Consider the following 17,687-nt stretch of genomic DNA (forward strand, 5'->3'; position numbering starts at 1 on the left):
GATGTTGTGTTCTAGTATGGAGAAACGTGTTTCGGGATATACATTCTCGTAGTGGCGGAATTAAAAACTGTTTCACTGATAACAGAAACAATTAAGTGGTCGGCAGCTAGAATAAAACGTTTATATTTATTTAGATACTGCAATCAACAACGTAGTTTAAGTATTCACAGTGATATCTTGCAAAATACGCATTTATCATATAGTTTACCTATTCCTGCATAATGGGAAAAAAGAAAGCTAATCAGCTGGGTCGTGCTCTGATAAAGGATCGTTTTGGCCATGGCAATCGAAAAACTGTCGACAACAACTGCATGGTAATGTATTTTCGGATTTATTTTCACCAGCAATCTAAAAATCAACTCTCGCTTGCAGCTTCACACCACCGAGGTCCAGGATGGTTACGATTGGGGTCGATTGAATCTTCAATCCGTGACGGAGGAATCGTCCTTCCAGGAATTCCTCCGCACAGCCGAACTCGCGGGAACGGAATTCCAGGCGGAAAAGCTGAACATCTCGTACGTGAATCCCAAATCGAAGGTCGGTCTGCTCACCAATAACGAGCGGGTGGCGATCGAACGGATGCAGATGGATAGGAAGAATCTGCTGAAAATTCCCCGTCGACCCAAGTGGATCAAGGAAACAACGCCGGAAGAGTTGCAATCGATGGAGAACGCAAACTTCCTAGAGTGGAGACGGGGACTCGCCTCGCTACAGGAGGACGAAGGTATGCTAATGACTCCGTACGAGAAGAACTTGGACTTTTGGCGACAGCTGTGGAGAGTGGTGGAGCGATCGGATATTGTCGTGCAGATTGTGGATGCCAGGAATCCACTGCTGTTCCGGAGTGAGGATTTGGAGCGATATGTGAAGGAAGTGGACGAGAAGAAAATCAATATGATTCTCATCAATAAGTCAGATTTTCTGAACGATGAGCAGAGAGCCAGCTGGGCGAAGCATTTCGACGAGCAGAACATTAGGGTTGCGTTTTTCTCGGCCGCTCAGTCGGTTGAGGAGGCGAAGAAAGAACAGGAAGAGGCAGAGGCCGGGGGTGATGTTGCATCGGAAGAGGTGGCGCAAAAATTGGCGGAGCTGTCGGTGAAGGTTGACAACGTGGAGAAGGTACTTGAGCGGTTCGAAGAGAAAATCGAGGAGCTGTCCGAGGATACGGTAAGTAGATGATTTCACAGGGCAAATTATTTCGTTGGCTAGATAGTAATGTAAAATGAAAACTATATATGTTAGAGCCGGGGCTATCTGATTAATTCGATTCCCGCAGGATGCTATACATGGTGATGCTCTCTCTTGCCTGCTATTCAATAATTCGTTAGAGGATATTATGAGATGAGTGGCGATGAATATTTGCGACGGTAGCAAAAGACTCGATGTTATAGGGGAAGGGGTTAAAGCAACGGTACTCAACCGTTTTTTTCATAGTGGGCACAAACACGTGTTAGTCATGGTGTCGCGGGCTGCAAAAAATAAATTCTGATGTCCAAGACACGATCGCATTGTTAACATAGAACTACGAAAATAATGCCGGCGAGAACAAACATTGGAGAAAATTAATGATAAAACTCTTCGAAACAAATATTCGATAGCAATGACGAGGGCCGATAAATGAATGTTTCACTAAGTGAGGAGCGCAAACGTTTCGCGAGGCAATTTCAGTAGATCGTCGAACTAAATCTAAGCACTATCATGTTGATTGCTCGCTGTCTAGAGCACTGAAACTGAAATATCTTCTTGATCTTCTTGAATATATAAGAAGTTTTCCAGTATTTCTTAGCAAAAATACATATACAAACAGAACGCAAAAATTCGAACAGTATCTATTGTGTGGTGGCGAAGGAGGCGAAAGCAATAGCATCGAAACAAATTCTCTCATTCCGTTTTCCACCGAAGAACGCAACTATCAACGCTGCAAAATGTTTTACGTCACTTTTAACCCGGAAACGATAATTGAAATCACGGAAATTGAATGATCGATTGAAAAAAAACATCACCAATAAGTCATTCACGATTTATCAGTCATTCAGCTAGCGACCGGACGGCAGCACGGCTTTCCAAATGGTATTTCTCAAGGATGAGTTGTTTAGATTGATTTTTCGAATTGGTCTTTTTCAAGACTAGAAGCGAATGAACTGAGAAAGCTTAAAGCCTCTCTATTCAACAGTTCTCTTCTGCTTTGAATCTGCTCTACACTATGTTTGTTCTTGCATATTCTGAAGATGCATTCTGCGGCGAAAAATACAGTTCAACACAATAGCACAGGGTGTCGACTACCTTGAAAATCCTTGAAAATCAGGGAATATCAGGGAACTCAAACAATGTCAGGGAAAGTCTGGGAATATCAGGGAATTTCATCACCAATCTGGAAAAAGTGAAATTCCGTCAATTATAATTTTGATTATTGCAGTAATTAGAAAGTTAATGATACCAAAAAAGTTGTATTTGACTAGTTTGAATCTCTGTAGGTTTTTCAGTATATGTTGTTTGCTTTTGCCTGTAGGTAAACTTAGTCCTTCCGAAGGGTAAACAGCGCAAAAGTAGACGGCTTTCACATTCGCGATGTTTTACTGGTATTTTTAGCATCAGTATCTGCCGTTCAGCTTCAACCAATTACCTTCCTTTTCTCCTTCGAATACCATCGATAAATTAATGCTTGAAAATCATACTATGAAAGCTGAGCTCCTGTGGTGCCTGGAAACAGTTATGTGGCACAAATCACTCCACACTGCTGAAAGATATGACAACCAGGAAGCTGAGAAGGTCTAACAAGGGCGTGACAAAATGAGCTTTATGACGATTTTTGGTTCGATGAAACTATGTAAGCTATACATTGCCTTTGGTTTCGGCGAGTCTTTGAACAAGACTACAAAGAGGATACATATGGATCTGAATGTCAGATTTTGGGATGAAAATGAGGAAGGTTCGGTAAGGCTTCACATGATGTCAATATTCTTGCGACATTTTCAAGCATCAGGACTTTTGAAGATTGCATGGGAATTATATCTTTTAATAAACTTACTTTTGTGTCGATGGACGGTATAAACGTGAATTGGTCATATTACGCGAGCTGTAACTGGTTTTTCAAAATGAAGAGAAAAAAAGCTCTTGAATTTGGGTAGCTCTGAAATGCATATTTACACGGTTCATCAAAGGATTAAAAAAAAACTCGCCAAAATTTTACGACTGACAAATCTTGAAATTTCGTCTGAGATGCGAAGCACTGCGTTGATGTATCCTTGATCTTTCCATCATTGATTCCGATAAAAAAAATGGATGGAAAACGATTCGAGAAGCTTTTGACTTTTGACTTTTTGATATTTGACGGATTTTGGTCGTATCAGTGAAGCTCCAACAGATTTATCATTGAAACAATATTGCTAGCAACATAAACAAGTTTGCTCACTATGATCCGTAAAATGAACGGCTGAACCATTTTTGAAAAGGACAGGTTTACGGAAGTTTTACCGAAAACTGTCTTCTGTCTCTCATTAGAAACCCCAACGTTGAGAGGGCTTTTCCATTAGCGAATGTTTTTATGAAAATATGTGGGAGGAAACGGTTGTGCTATGCGACAAGTTTATGATGCTATACTTCACTTTGGAAGGATAGCATCAATAAAAATGTTGAGCTCTCCTTATCGTCATATGAATCAAAGTTAATAAAACGGCTACGGGAAACAGGAGTGGAATCTCTGGAGGTAAAACGGGGAAAATTTTGGAAAACGTACAGACGGAAGCCAAAAGATTACGAGATAAAGCATTTCGTTAAAATCGTAACAGTTTCATGAAATTGATCCAAACCAAAATGAAAATGACTCATTCTGTACTAGTATTTGAGACCTTCAAGATAACTTTGAACTGTATTAGTAAATCCATTTTTTTAAATCTTTTAGGACCCTTATCAGTCGTCGTTAAACTCAATTAAAAATCACAAACCATTCATTTATTGTAAAATATCGACAAACGTTCTTAAATTTCATTGTTTAAGCTAACTAATTTTTTTAGGAGGCCCTCCGAATGAGGTACTTGTTGATCAAGCTTTGAGGTCCACAAAATACTAGGAGGTGTCAATTTACAGTTAGCGTGGAATAAATCTTCTATCCTTCGCGGAAGATCCACAATGCAGGCTAACAAAGACGATGATGTTTTGAATTATAGAGGCTTTAAAACTCATCGGTTCATTTCCCTCTAGCCTTGAAAAAGACCAATTTGGAAAATTAAACTAAACACCTGGCCTTGAGAAAGATGATTTCGAAAGTCTTGTTGCCGTCTGGTCGCTAGCTAGATGACTGATGAATTGTGAATACTGTAATTTGAAATCACGAATGGCTTGTTTATACTTAATGCATAGAATACGGTGGAGCTAAAATTGCAATATTTTCTCTATCCACATTGTTCGTAGAACGAATATTGCATTTGTATTTCCAGCGATCGATTTACGCTTGTGGCCTTGTGGTAAGCGTTGAGCTTGCCAAGATGGGGGCTTCGGGTTCGGTTCCCGTTCGAGTCAGAAATTCTATCGTCATAGATCATTTTTCTGACTTGCATTGGTTCAGGGGAACTGTCTAGGGTGTGATGGGATGAGCATTGGGCATTGCCAGTCTCTAAGAAAAGCCACAAAAATCCCAGAAACAGCTCCACTAAGCGAGTTGACGCCACTATAAGCGTCTTTGTCTAGTTCTGGTGGAATTAGGGACGTAAAGCAGCAGTATCACGATGGTCGTCCTGCGAGACAGTGGGGTTGGTCACAGGCCTTGCAAGCCGCACCACTAAAACATCAAGTAACGAACGATATACAAGAAGATTTGAAGCGGACTAATCAACACAGACTCAGGTGACGAAACTAACGATTGGAAACTCGGGACGTGTAATTGTCGATTTCTCGATTCCATCGGAAGTATTCGTATGGTTTCCGAACTATTGAAAACCGCAGGTTTGACATCGTAGTGCTGCAGGAAGTGTGTTGGAGAGGAACAACAGTACGTATGTTTCGCGATTGTTATACCATCTACCAGAGCTGCGGCAACACAAACGAACTAGGTACAGCTTTCATTATGATGGACAATATGCAGAAGCGTGTGCCAATCAACCCGAGAAAGTGCAGATTGAGAATTAAGTGCCGATTCTTCAACATCAGCATCATTAACCCTTCCCCGTACAACATCGAGTCTCACTCGTGGGTACTTGAATAACATAGGGCGCTAGAACGCTCAGCAGGCTAGTGAAATCACTTGATGTGTGACGTATTAAATAATACGCGATTCCAACACAAATTCCTCCACCAATACATCTGTAGGTCACCAAATCAAACAGAATCTCGACCATGTTCTGAAAGACGGTTGACATTTCTCGGACATAACTGCCGTCAGAAACTATCGAGGCGCCAACATCGATTCAGACCACCACCCAGTGATGATTAAGATGCGCCCGAAACTCTCCGTTGTGAACAACATTCGGTACCAATGCTCGTGACGGTACAGTATCACGTATCAGTATCAGTATCAGCTATAAACAGCGTAGCGGAGGACACCCAAGACACGTGTAACGAAGACAACGGTACGAGTGGTTCGATGATGAATGTCAGCAATTGTTATACGAGAAGAACGCCGCGCGAAGAACGAACTAATACTGCGTTAAGCTACCCGTCAGAACGTGGAACGATATAGGCAGAAGTGGAGGCAGCAAACCCAACTCTTCCGGAAAAAGAATCGCCGCCATGAAGAGGAGAAGTGTGAAGAACTCGAACAGCTGTACCGCTCTTAAGAACTGCGAAAGTTCAATCGGAAACTCAATACATCCCGAAAAGACTTCGTGCCACGAGCAGAAATGTGTCGGAATAAGGATGGGAGTATGCTGACGAACGAACGTGATGTGACCGAAAGATGGAGCCAGCATTCCGATGTAAACCTGAATGGCGTACAGGCAGAGGACCAAGATGACGATGGTGTGAAGTTAGGAATGCTATCAAACAGAACAACAAATCAACTGGGAAAGACGGCATCGGAACGGAACTTATCAAGATGGGCCCGGAAAAGTTGGTTAATTACTTGCATCGGCTGATTGTCAGAATTTGGGAAACAGAACAGCTACTGGAGGAGTGAAAAGATGGGTACGATTATTTGCCCTATCTTTAGGAAGGGCGACAAACTAGACTGTGAAATCTTTCGTGCAATCACCGTCCTGAATTCTGCCTATAAAGCGCTTTCCCAAATCATCTTCCGTCGTCTATCGCCACTGACAAACAAATTCGTGGGAGGTTATCAGGCCAACTTTATCAAAGGTCGGTCTACTACTGACCAAAGATTCAATAACACGAATAGAGCTATGGAGAATCATGGACGAAAATGGCTTCCCAGTGAAGCTGACACGACTGGTTAAGGTTACGATGGATAGAATACAGCAGATAGCTGTGTGCGAATATCGGGTGGATTATCTAATTCATTCGAGTCCCTCCGAGGTGATGGTCTCTCTTGCCTGCTAGAGGGTGTTATGCGACGAGTGACGTTTAACTTGCGTGGTACGATTTTCAATAGATCCAGACAATTCATCTGATGTAGACATTGTCGGCAAAACATTTGAGACGGTAGCTGAACACCAGACTTAAGCACGAAGCACAGAGGGTTGAACTGAGAAACAATGGGTCTAAAACTAAATACATGCTGGCTTCCGGATTCGAACACTACAGGACCCGATTAGTTATTAGGTGTAGTGATCGACGGCGATGAGTTCGAGGTTGTGTACCACCTCGGCTCAATGGTAACGTCAGACAATGATACCAGCTGCAAGATCCGGATATGCATTATCAATGGGAGTCTTAGCTACTACGGTCTCCACAATCACTTAAGGTCAAATATATTTAGCAATCGTGCGAAGGACCTGCAAGCACTCGGAGTCTTTGAACGACGTGTGTTAAGAACCATCTTCGGTGGTGTACAGGAGGACGGAGTATGGAGGCAAAGGATGAATCACGACCGGTGAACCCAGTGTCCAAAAAGTGGTCAAAGCTGGAAGTATACGCTGGGCAGGACATGTTACAAGAATGTCGGACAACCATTCTGCAAAATGGTGTTCATCGGGAATTCGGCTGGTACGAGACTATGAGGAGCGCAACGAGTAAGGTAGTTGAGCCAAGTGGAACAGGATATGGTGAGCACGGGGTGTCCGCGGAATTGGAGAGAGATAGCCACGAACCTAGTTAATTGTTGAAAAATTGTGAATCAGGCCATGTTATAAAGATGTTAATCTAAAATCTGTATATGTAAAAATTGAATTGTGTATGTCTGTCTTTCTGTCTGTCTGATTCTTATAGACTCCAAAACTACTGAACCGATTGACACATGAAAATTGGTATGTAGAGGTTTTTGGGGTCGGCATTACTGCATTACTCAAGGATCAATCACGCAAACGGAACCAAATTTGCGATGTGAGGGTTTTTGGATACGAGAAATATTTCTATGATGGTATGACACCCCTCCCTCCTCTGGAATGGAGGGCCTTCCAAAAAATTAAAACACATATTTCAATCAAACATATTCCATTCAAACTTGACAGTTGAAAGTTTTCGGAAAACTGGGAAAATGGGGAAATTTGCGAACATTCAATTCCCATATGTTCTACAATATCATAGTGACAAGCGTTGTTAGTCCATTTGAAGTTTGCGCTAACGAAATTGATCTTTGTTCGAAAGTGGAAATTGATTTTAAAGTGATAAAACTCGCTTCTATAGCTTCTTCTATCTATATAAATAAAAATGGATTCCTGAATGTGTTGATAAAAGGAAAACTCGAGGAAGTAATTGTCCGATTTAGGGCTGTCTTTATTCTATTATATTCTCTGTATCAAACATTTATTCCATGTAACAGCGAAACATGTTATTTGCAAGTGGTTGGAAAATCTTGAACGAGAATTGTGTCTGAAAATAATCCCCTGATAATAATATTATAATGACGAGTTTTGATAGAAGTACTAGGAATTTTATAGTAAAAGGTAATTTTAAAGGGGAAGTTTGCCGGGTCAGCTAGTAAATAAATAAATGTATTTGCGTCTAAACCACACATTTCATTTGGAATGAGAGTGAGTGGTTTGGATGGAGATAACGGTAGAGATGGACATTGAAATTTGAAACACCTGCTTTGCGAGTGAACTGCAAAGTTTAAAGCAAACAGTCAACAGAAATGTAGAAGAAGAAAATATGACCAGCTTGTGTATTGTTCGCGCAAGGACAAAAAGTTAAATCAAACATCTTCAAGTGCTTTTACAAAATTAGAGGTCCTTTACATGGGCACCAGAAATTTCTACTAAAAAGTTTATTTTAAAATTTCATTTGGTTCTAAGATGATATACGAAGTTGTCAAATTGAATAAAATAATGTTGTAGTTCCGACTTCAGCAATGCGCACGTGTCTTGGACACCATTTAGCGTTTCTGATAATCCTCATCGATTTTCGAGCGAGATCTAAACTAAGGTTCTAAAATTTGCTGCTCAGATTCATCAAGGCAATCGTGAGTATTGTAGCAGGATGCTTCCTTAATTGAAAAATTGAAACTAAGTACTACTAATAAAAATGACGCAGATAATACCTACGTTGAGAAGGTGAAAATTAAACTGGAAACGTTAGTGCCATCCAAGGAGCAGGATGTTTCAGAACTCGCTATGAACCCCTTGTCTAGAGAGTATTGTGTCAAAAGTATACTCCAACATTCGCCGTGGAGGGCTTTGCTACGATCTCTTCCTTCCCAGACGATCATGTTTAATAGAATAATACTATACCTCTGACATTTTTCACCCTCCAGGGAGCAACTTCGGCAACTTCGGTGGAGGATCCTAAAATGCGCAACAATCCAAAAATTCTCACCAACACCGAACTGATTGCGCTGTTCAAAAGCTTACACCAAGAGGAACGAGTCACTAAGGGTATTGTCACTGTTGGCCTGGTGGGCTATCCAAACGTGGGTAAAAGTAGTACCATCAACGCGGTGTTCCTCGAGAAGAAGACATCCGTCTCGGCTACCCCTGGAAAGACGAAACACTTCCAGACGCTGTTCGTCGACAAAGAGCTGATGTTCTGTGACTGTCCCGGACTGGTGATGCCCAGCTTTTGTGCCACCAAAGCGGACATGATATTGAACGGAATCCTGCCGATCGACCAGATGCGTGATCACGTTCCTCCGGTGAATCGGCTCTGCACGCTGATTCCGCGCCATGTGCTGGAGGACACCTATGGTATCATGATAACGAAGCCGCTCGAGGCTGAAGATCCCAACAGACCGCCGTACTCGGAAGAACTGCTGCTTGCGTTCGCATACAACCGGGGTTACATGACTGCCAACGGACAGCCCGATCAGTCGCGAGGATCTCGGTACGTGCTGAAGGACTTCGTGAATGGGAAGCTACTGTATTGTCACGCTCCGCCGGGGGCGGAACAAAACGAGTTCCACAAGTTCCCCGAGAGAAAGAAGGAAGAGGTGGATGTTAAGCTGCTTCCGCCACGGCAGCAACGAGCGATGAAGGTATGTGGAGTCATATGCTATATATTTCTCATTGCAAATAATTTCATGTTTTCGTTTCGCGAACCAGATGGGCACCACAACTGGCAAAGAAATCGACGAACAGTTCTTCCAGCAACGCTCGCATACTGGTTTCATCAAGGGGCGCAGCGATTTCCCCCATGTGCGTCCCATGGGAGCGCCGAATCCTCAAGAGGCGGGAGTTATGATCGCGGGGAAACCATGGAAAGGTCAAAAGCGAGAGAAGCGCGAAAAGCTCCGAAGGAAATACGCCCATCTCGATCAGCACTGAAGAAGGTGGATGGGATTTTGTGATAGTGATGAATCGTGTTCGAGATATATTTTGTAACGTTATTGCTGTACAAAAGTGTTTCATAATCTTTATTTTAAATATATATCCTACTCGTATTTCTTTACATGTTAGTATCAACTTATCTGTATGTGTGTATGCATAGCTAATGAAAGAATTTCCCTTAGGAGTTCGTGTCCAACCCTTAGTCTAGTGTAATATTTTCATTTCCTATCTTAAATAGTTTAGTGTGTTAGATTACAAATTGTTAGCTCTGTGTAGGGCTAACAATCATTCGGCGCCGTTTACGTTGTAAATTTGGTAAAAGTGATCCTGCTTGTTTTGTCTTCTGCGCACTATTTGAGCACGGAACTGGCATTCTGTCCGTTACCACTAGCAGAAATACTACCTACCAGTTTAGAAACCAAAATTAACGGATTTAGAAGGAAGTGCACGTGAAGTATGACCAATTTATTCAAGCTATGCTGGGTCATAATTATTATTCTTAGAATTTTTTTATTTCTTCAATCCGGCTTACGACTAATAAAACAGCACACAGTGCAGTACACTGCGCTGGCTTTTGCTCTCAAAATCGTGCAGCAGCTCGTCAATGTCGTTGTCCAGGTCGTCGCTTTGGGCCATCTAAAGAGGGGAAAACAAGAATATCACGATGAATGTTGGGTACTTGAGAAAGATTTGTATATAGCTCCTACATTTATTAAACCTGTGGAGATTGGCACACCCCTGGTTGCCACTCACACCAACAGAGAGAGAGAACTGTCAGGGAAAAAGCCAGAAGAGAAAAGTATCCCGAACGTATAGTCACGCGTCGTGTTGTTTATCTAAATATATATAATTCGAAAAGCTAAGGTGAAGGTGGAAACTAGCCACAAATGGCTGCCACAATGGCGCTAATTTTTTCATCTCCCTCCCTCACCCCTCGCCCGAAAATCAATAATTTTGCGAAACAGTGTGAAGGAAATGATCGTTTTCGCACACTTCCCATCAAGTAATATCAACCAAACTCTAACCGATTACTCACAAGATATTAAAGTTTCATCTGCTGTCGCACTGTTTAGTGAAAAACGTCGGAAAACTCGAGCAAGTGCTCTGAAAGTTAAATTTACATTTTTGCAATCTTCGGCAATGGTTTTGTTTGTATTGGTGAAAGCATCGTTATTTTTTCGACACTGATGCCAGACAGCATCATCGAAACAGCTATAAAAACCACTCAATGAAATGTTATTCCTCAGTCATAGCGTTTCATGTCATGAAAATCAATAGAATAAAATTGTGTTGATATCAATACAATTATTATTTTTACGTTTAATGGGTCTATAATGTAAGTTTTGACAACTTTAATATTGGGTAAGAAAATTGTATTGCAGAGCTCGGAACACTGCCACGGCTGCATATGCTTTAAAAAACAGTAAACGGAAAAGTATTAAGGCGCGTCCACATCATGCCGAATGATGCCGATCGGTCTGTACCAGGCGGCATATTCGGTTCTTTATGTAATGTGGACGCCCCATCGGGTGCATGAAGCCGAAGTCCCATCCGATGCTCGAAGTCGTCACGAACACACGAAGCACAATATCGTCAACGCTAATTTACTTCGTTTTGTTTTGGTTTAACTTTCTCGAACCGGACCCACTTGTTTCGGGTTGGGTTCGGTTTGATTCGAGTCGGTTTTCGGCACGTCGGCAAGCCCGGGCGGTACGTCCACATTTAGTCGGCTTTACCGGGCGGCCAAGGCCGATTTGCGTAATGTGGACGCGTCTTTACATTCAATCAAAATGCCTCGGCCAACGAAGAGAAGGGTTAAGGCTCTCCAACGTGAATATGTGAAAACAATACGATCAACGAAAGAAAATATTAAAGAATTATCAACATCGAGTTACTCGCGTATAATCAGAATTTTACATCACATGCAAATGCACCTTCTATATATATTTATAATTTTTTTTTTTTTTTTTTAATTTTTTGTCTTTATTTATTTTGCATTGTTCATCGGAACATATCGTTCATACATTTTACTCTAGTATTGAATTGTTATTTTTTTTCAAATGTCTCGTGTCAAGGAAGCACCACACAGTCTGAAAAGTGAACTAATCTATTTACGTGTGCTCATTTCTCACAAACACTATTACCCCATTTTTACACGTGGTTTTACCTATACTACTACAATGGTTAGCTTCCACCTTCACCCTAAAGTTGCCATTTTTATTCGGTTTCCGTATCCGCCCAAATCGGTCCACTACATTGGTGAACCCGACGTAAATAATCGCGCAAAAAACTAGTCGATACAAGCGCGTCTCGCACGTACAAATTTTCGCGTTAATACCGCCATTTTAGTTTTCCTACTCGACTTGGAAAATGGCGACTGGAGGACAGCCTCCAGTGGAGGAAAACGCAGCGACTACCGCTTCCGTAGCCATCAAGCTCCCAGAATTTTGGAAAAGAGACCCGGCTATGTGGTTCGCCCAAGCCGAAGCTCAGTTTATCTTGGCAGGAGTGACAGGCGATACAACCAAATTCTACCACATAATCGCCAAAGTGGATCAGAGCGTTTTATGCCACATCTCCGATTTGGTTGCAAATCCGCCCGAAAATAACAAATATCAAGCAATTAGAACGAGGTTGCTAACACGTTTCGAAATGTCGGCACAAGCAAAAATGGAAAAATTATTGAACTCCTGCGATCTAGGCGATATGAAGCCGACGCACCTTCTAGTCCGGATGCAGGATCTGGCCGCTGGACTAAATGTGGACGATGAGCCCATGAAAATGTTGTTCCTGCAGCGTCTTCCTGCAAACGTAAGGACCGTATTGACGATTCACGATGGCACGCTTGCCAAATTGGCCGAAATCCGGCTCACACGTAGCAGTAACTACATTGCAAGCACCATCTCCGACACAGGGGGATCTCGGTGAACAAATCGCTTACCTCACATCAGAAATTCGAAAGCTCAAAGGACTAGGTAAAAGCCGAAACATTCGAAGCAGATCGTCGTCACGGGTGCAACAGAATTTCGACGATTCAATCTGCTGGTACCACAAGAGGTAGGGTATAAATGGTCACCAGAGCCGCGAGCCGTGAGCTTTTAAAGATAAGCCAAAAAACTAAGCAGCCGCTCATCTGTCACGGCGGAGGTGGGCGCTAGCAAGGGAAGTCGTCGCTTAACCGTTTTCGATAGGACTAATAACATTCGCTTCTTGATCGACACTGGATCGGATGTTTCGATCCTACCTGCCAGCAGAAGAGATAAGACTAAACCACCGATCCCGTTCCTACTGCACGCTGCAAATAGTACGAACATCCCAACTTTCGACAGACGTTTCCTGTATGTGGATCTTGGACCCCGCAGAAGATTTTCGTGGAACTTTCTCGTTGCAGACGTTAGTACCGCCATAATTGGAGCAGATTTCCTGTCCCATTTCAGTCTAATGGTAGATCTCAAGCACCGTACCATCATCGATGGAACAACAAAGTTAAAGTCCACAGGCGGGGTGGTAAAAACGTTCCTTCACGATGTTACAACAATCAACTGTGATCATCCATTTCGGCCTTTGCTTGAAGAATTTCAAATCATAACACGCCCATCGGTGTTACGCACAGAAGTTCGCCATGATGTGACGCACCATATTGTGACTAAAGGCCCCCCGACCGCTTGTAAAGCATGAGGATGTCGCCAGATAAGCTGTTACTCGCTAAACAGGAATTTCAAACGATGATGGATCTGGGCATTTGTCGTCGCTCCAGTAGCTCATGGGCTAGCCCGTTGCATTACGTGCCCAAGAAATCTGGACAACTGCGCTTCGTCTGCGATTATCGCAGGTTGAATCACGTAGTATTCGATCGGCTTCGCTCAAACGGCATGGTAATAAACCTACCTAAATGTAAATTTGCGAAATCAGAAGTCGAATTCATCGGCTATCTCGTTGGGAAGGATGGTGTAAAACCGTTACCCAGCAGGGTGGCAGCTGTATTAGGTTTTACTCGACCAACGACGATTAAGGACCTTCGGCGATTTCTTGCACTTGTAAATGGATACAAACGGTTCGTCCGTCAAGCAACCGATATGCAGGCAGCGCTAAGATGTCTCATCACAGGTAACAAGAAGAATGATTCCAGAAAAAATCACTGGACCGAACCAGCATTAAAAGCGTTCGAGAGCTGTAAAAAAGCACTAGCAGCAGCAACACTATTCTACTATCCTAATGCAGAGAAACCTTTGGGCCTACTCGTGGATGCTTCAAACACCGCAGCCGGAGCAGTTCTGCAGCAAATGGTCGATGAGGCTTGGCAGCCGCTAGACTTCTATTCGGAGAAATTTTCATCGAGTCAACGCAATTATTCTACTTTTGGACGGGAATTGATAGCCATGAAGATGGCCGTAAGATACTTTAGACATCTGTTGGAGGGGCGCCGATTTACGATATTCACCGATCACAATCCTTTAACGCATGTCATGGCTTCGAATTCTGCTTGTCGTTTACCCCACGAAGAGAGAGCGTTGCAGTACATTTCCCAGTTTAACACCGTTATTAAACATATTAGTGGGAGGCACAACGTGATTGCCGATACGCTGTCTAGAGTTGATACCATCAGTTCTCCATCGCCGATTGATTATCGAACCATTGCGCTGGACCAAGATATCGATGCAGAACTACACAGGTTACTCACATCGACTAGTTCTTCGTTACATCTGAAACAAGTTACCTTGCAGTCGTGATCAAAACCCCTATACTGCGATGTCTCTGTAAATGGCTTCGCACGTCCATAAGTTCCAGAACCACATCGTCGCCTGATTATGAAGCACTTCCACGACATTGCCCATCCTGACATACGAGCAACTCGTAAGTTTTTATCAAGTAGATTCGTATGGTCAAGAATCAGATGTCGCCGAGTTCGTGAGAAATTGTGTAGCATGCCAGAAATCAAAAGTTCGCATAACTGCGCCACTTGCTTCGTTTGGCCTGCCTAAGTGTCGTTTCAATCATATCCACATTGATTTAGTGGGACCACTACCACCATCTAACGGTCACGTTTACCTTCTTACCATTGTAGATCGGTTTACCAGATGGCCCGAAGCAATTCCACTGGTTGACATGGCAGTATATAACGTATCAATGGCACTCTACTCTCGGTGGATCTCCCGATTTGGCTGCCCTAAATTCATCACAACGGATCAAGGCCGCCAATTTGAGTCGGAATTATTCAGCGAATTAACGTCTATACTTGGAACAAATCATACTCGAACAACCGCGTACCACCCACAAGCAAAAGGGATGGTCGAACGCTTCCACCGTAAACTGAAGGAAGCAGTCATGTGTCTAGACGCAAAGAAATGGTTCTTCCGTCTTCCTTTGATCCTGCTGGGTTTGAGAACCACATTCAAAGAGGACTTGAACTGCTCTCCAGCTGAACTTGTGTACGGGCAAACTTTACGGGTACCAGGAGAATTTTTTGAAGTACCCACTTCGAATGTAACTCGTGCCGAATTTACGTCTGATCTTCGTCGTGTTATGGATCAGATCAGGCCGATAGAAACCGAACATCACGCAAAAGGAAAAATTTTTGTGAACAAGAATTTGAAGGACTGTACACATGTTTTCGTTCGTTACGACGGTGTTAAAAATCGCTCCAGAGGCCATACGATGGACCCTATCCTGTCATCGATCGTACAGACAAGTACATGGACGTTATGATCAATCAGAAGCAGCAAAGAATATCTATTGACCGGATCAAGCCAGCATATACTACAATCGACATTCCTTCCGATAGTTCCGGAACTAGCAAAACTATAGTTACCCCAACGGGCCACCGAGTTAGGTTCTTGGTGTAACTTGGGGGAGCCTGTGGAGATTGGCACACCCCTGGTTGCCATTCACACCAACAGAGAGAAAACTGTCAGGGAAAAAGTCAGGAGAGAAAAGTATCCCGAACGTATAGTCACGCGTCGCGTTGTTTATCTAAATATATATATAATTCGAAAAGCTAAAGTTGCCATTTTTATTCGGTTTCCGTATCCGCCCAAACCACTACAAACCCTATACAAAAATGACTCGACGTCCTTATCAGATTGATTTGCTGCAGCCATGATGAAAACAGTCAAGTAACTACGCTCGATGCTTTGTTCGTATCGCCAGCTTTCCGGCGAAGCGCGATGTCTTGGTTATAATAGAAGAAGACGTGACTTACTTGTCGCTGGAAAATCCGCGTACTTTACGTCTCACAACAAGGGAGCAAGGCGTATTGCACAAATTACGTAACGCTAAAAATTCGGGTTCTGTACTTTGTACCGGAGACCATCAACCTACCCAACGTCTCCCAGCGTCGACCGATAGAAAATTTTTGGGTGAGCATACAACAGAAGATCTACTCTAATAATAATTTCGTGGCCAAAATGGGCAACCAGTTGGCCAACGAACTCTTCATGTCTGCATCACCCCGAGTTATTTGAGCGCCCTTCTTCAACTTCCGATTGACAATTGCCCAGTATTTTTCGATTGATCGGAATTGGGGACAATCCGGAGAATTATTGAAGTCTTTCTCAATGTAATCGACCCCATTGTCACGGTACCACTGAAGTACCTTTCGATATGGCAGCTTGCCATATTTGTCCAAAACTTCACCGGACCTTTGCGAGCCTTAAGAGGGGACCCCTGTGTTAGCGTTGAACTCGTGGTGCTAACCCCACGTACTTTTAATTTAATTTTGTGGAAGCGTGTTTATGATTCTGCGAATATTTGTCGAGCACAAGATAATACCATAAAAGATCTTTGTGATCTTTCTCGAAACCGTAACCGTAATACCCTGTCTGGAAGGTCAAAAAATAATGAATTTTCGTGAGTTTTTTCCGGATGTTAGGAATAAGGTGAAGTGTTCGGGTATTTTGGTTATTGTTTAAGGTATATTTGAAGATGTATTTTCCATTTTTTGAATGCACAAATAATGTTGATTACGCTGTTGACAGCTGGATGCGTAGATGCTGTCTGAAAATCAGTACCTCGCTACTGGTATTGGTTCTGACGCAACGGGGTGTCGCAGAACGAATTCTAATGAATATTTTTAAACTGTGTTACCTAAGGGTTTTTGAAAATTCAAAAAATTGCCGAAATGGTGGCCATTTTTGTTAAAAATCACTTTGTATAATTCACTTTTACATGCTGATAAAAAATTTCAACCAAATTGGTCGAGTACATCCTGAGATATCGATACCACAGCTGAAAAAATGTGGTTTCAAGAAAAACGCATTTAAAAATTCGTACAGCAGTACTATATCCCTTGAGATGACCTTATACTTTTGGCTGTAATTTTCCGACGAAATCAAATATCGAAAAATCATAACATTTGCATAATCTTCCCTAAAATGCAAAAAAAAAGATTTTTTTGACCTTCCAGACCGGGGTCCATCCTTCATAAACGGGAGGAGACGTTTCTGTAGACACTCTTCCCTATACATTTTCTAGTCTATTGTTTTGTTTGTGACGAGAACCTTGGTTTTCTGTCCACAGCTGGAAATTCTTTGCCAAATCAAGAACATCCTGGTCAATTTGTCAGCGAAAATGAACTGAAATTTTCTGGGGACAAAAAGGTCTAAAAAATCTAAACTTTGAGTGATTTTGGGCACCCCCAAATCATGTCCGATTGAGTTGAAACTTTGGTCATTCTTTTGGGCCAATAAACAGAATGTACATTATCGGTTTTTGAAATTTGACATGACCATTTTCGCTGTTACCCTAATCTACTTCTTCTCATGTTCATCCAACTCTCCAGATATGGCCCTGTGTGTCTGGCATACAGATGAAACACAAATTTCTGCACAACTCGAGAACTAATCAAGCCAATAAAACCAAATTTGGTATATGGAGGTTTTA

The 17,687-nt window shown here is 42.4% G+C and overlaps 2 protein-coding genes across 2 annotated transcripts in view; one reads left to right on the forward strand and one right to left on the reverse strand.

The window, feature by feature from the left end:
- On the forward strand, positions 1-9,930 carry LOC129767908 (large subunit GTPase 1 homolog). Its single transcript, XM_055769184.1, has 4 exons — positions 1-314; positions 373-1,167; positions 8,801-9,517; positions 9,585-9,930. Exons 1-4 carry the CDS (start codon positions 222-224, stop codon positions 9,804-9,806), a joined length of 1,827 nt encoding a protein of 608 aa, XP_055625159.1. The 5' UTR covers positions 1-221; the 3' UTR covers positions 9,807-9,930.
- LOC129767909 (RNA polymerase II subunit A C-terminal domain phosphatase SSU72) overlaps positions 9,865-17,687 on the reverse strand; it is a 22,113-nt gene continuing 14,290 nt past the window's right edge. Inside the window, exon 5 of the mRNA XM_055769185.1 lies at positions 9,865-10,445. Coding sequence (XP_055625160.1) covers positions 10,344-10,445 — 102 coding nt within the window. The 3' untranslated portion in view covers positions 9,865-10,343. The remainder of the gene's footprint in view (positions 10,446-17,687) is intronic.

The sequence above is a fragment of the Toxorhynchites rutilus genome, chromosome 2 (genome assembly GCF_029784135.1).
Source record: "Toxorhynchites rutilus septentrionalis strain SRP chromosome 2, ASM2978413v1, whole genome shotgun sequence".
In the NCBI taxonomy this organism is placed as follows: Eukaryota; Metazoa; Arthropoda; class Insecta; order Diptera; family Culicidae; genus Toxorhynchites; species Toxorhynchites rutilus.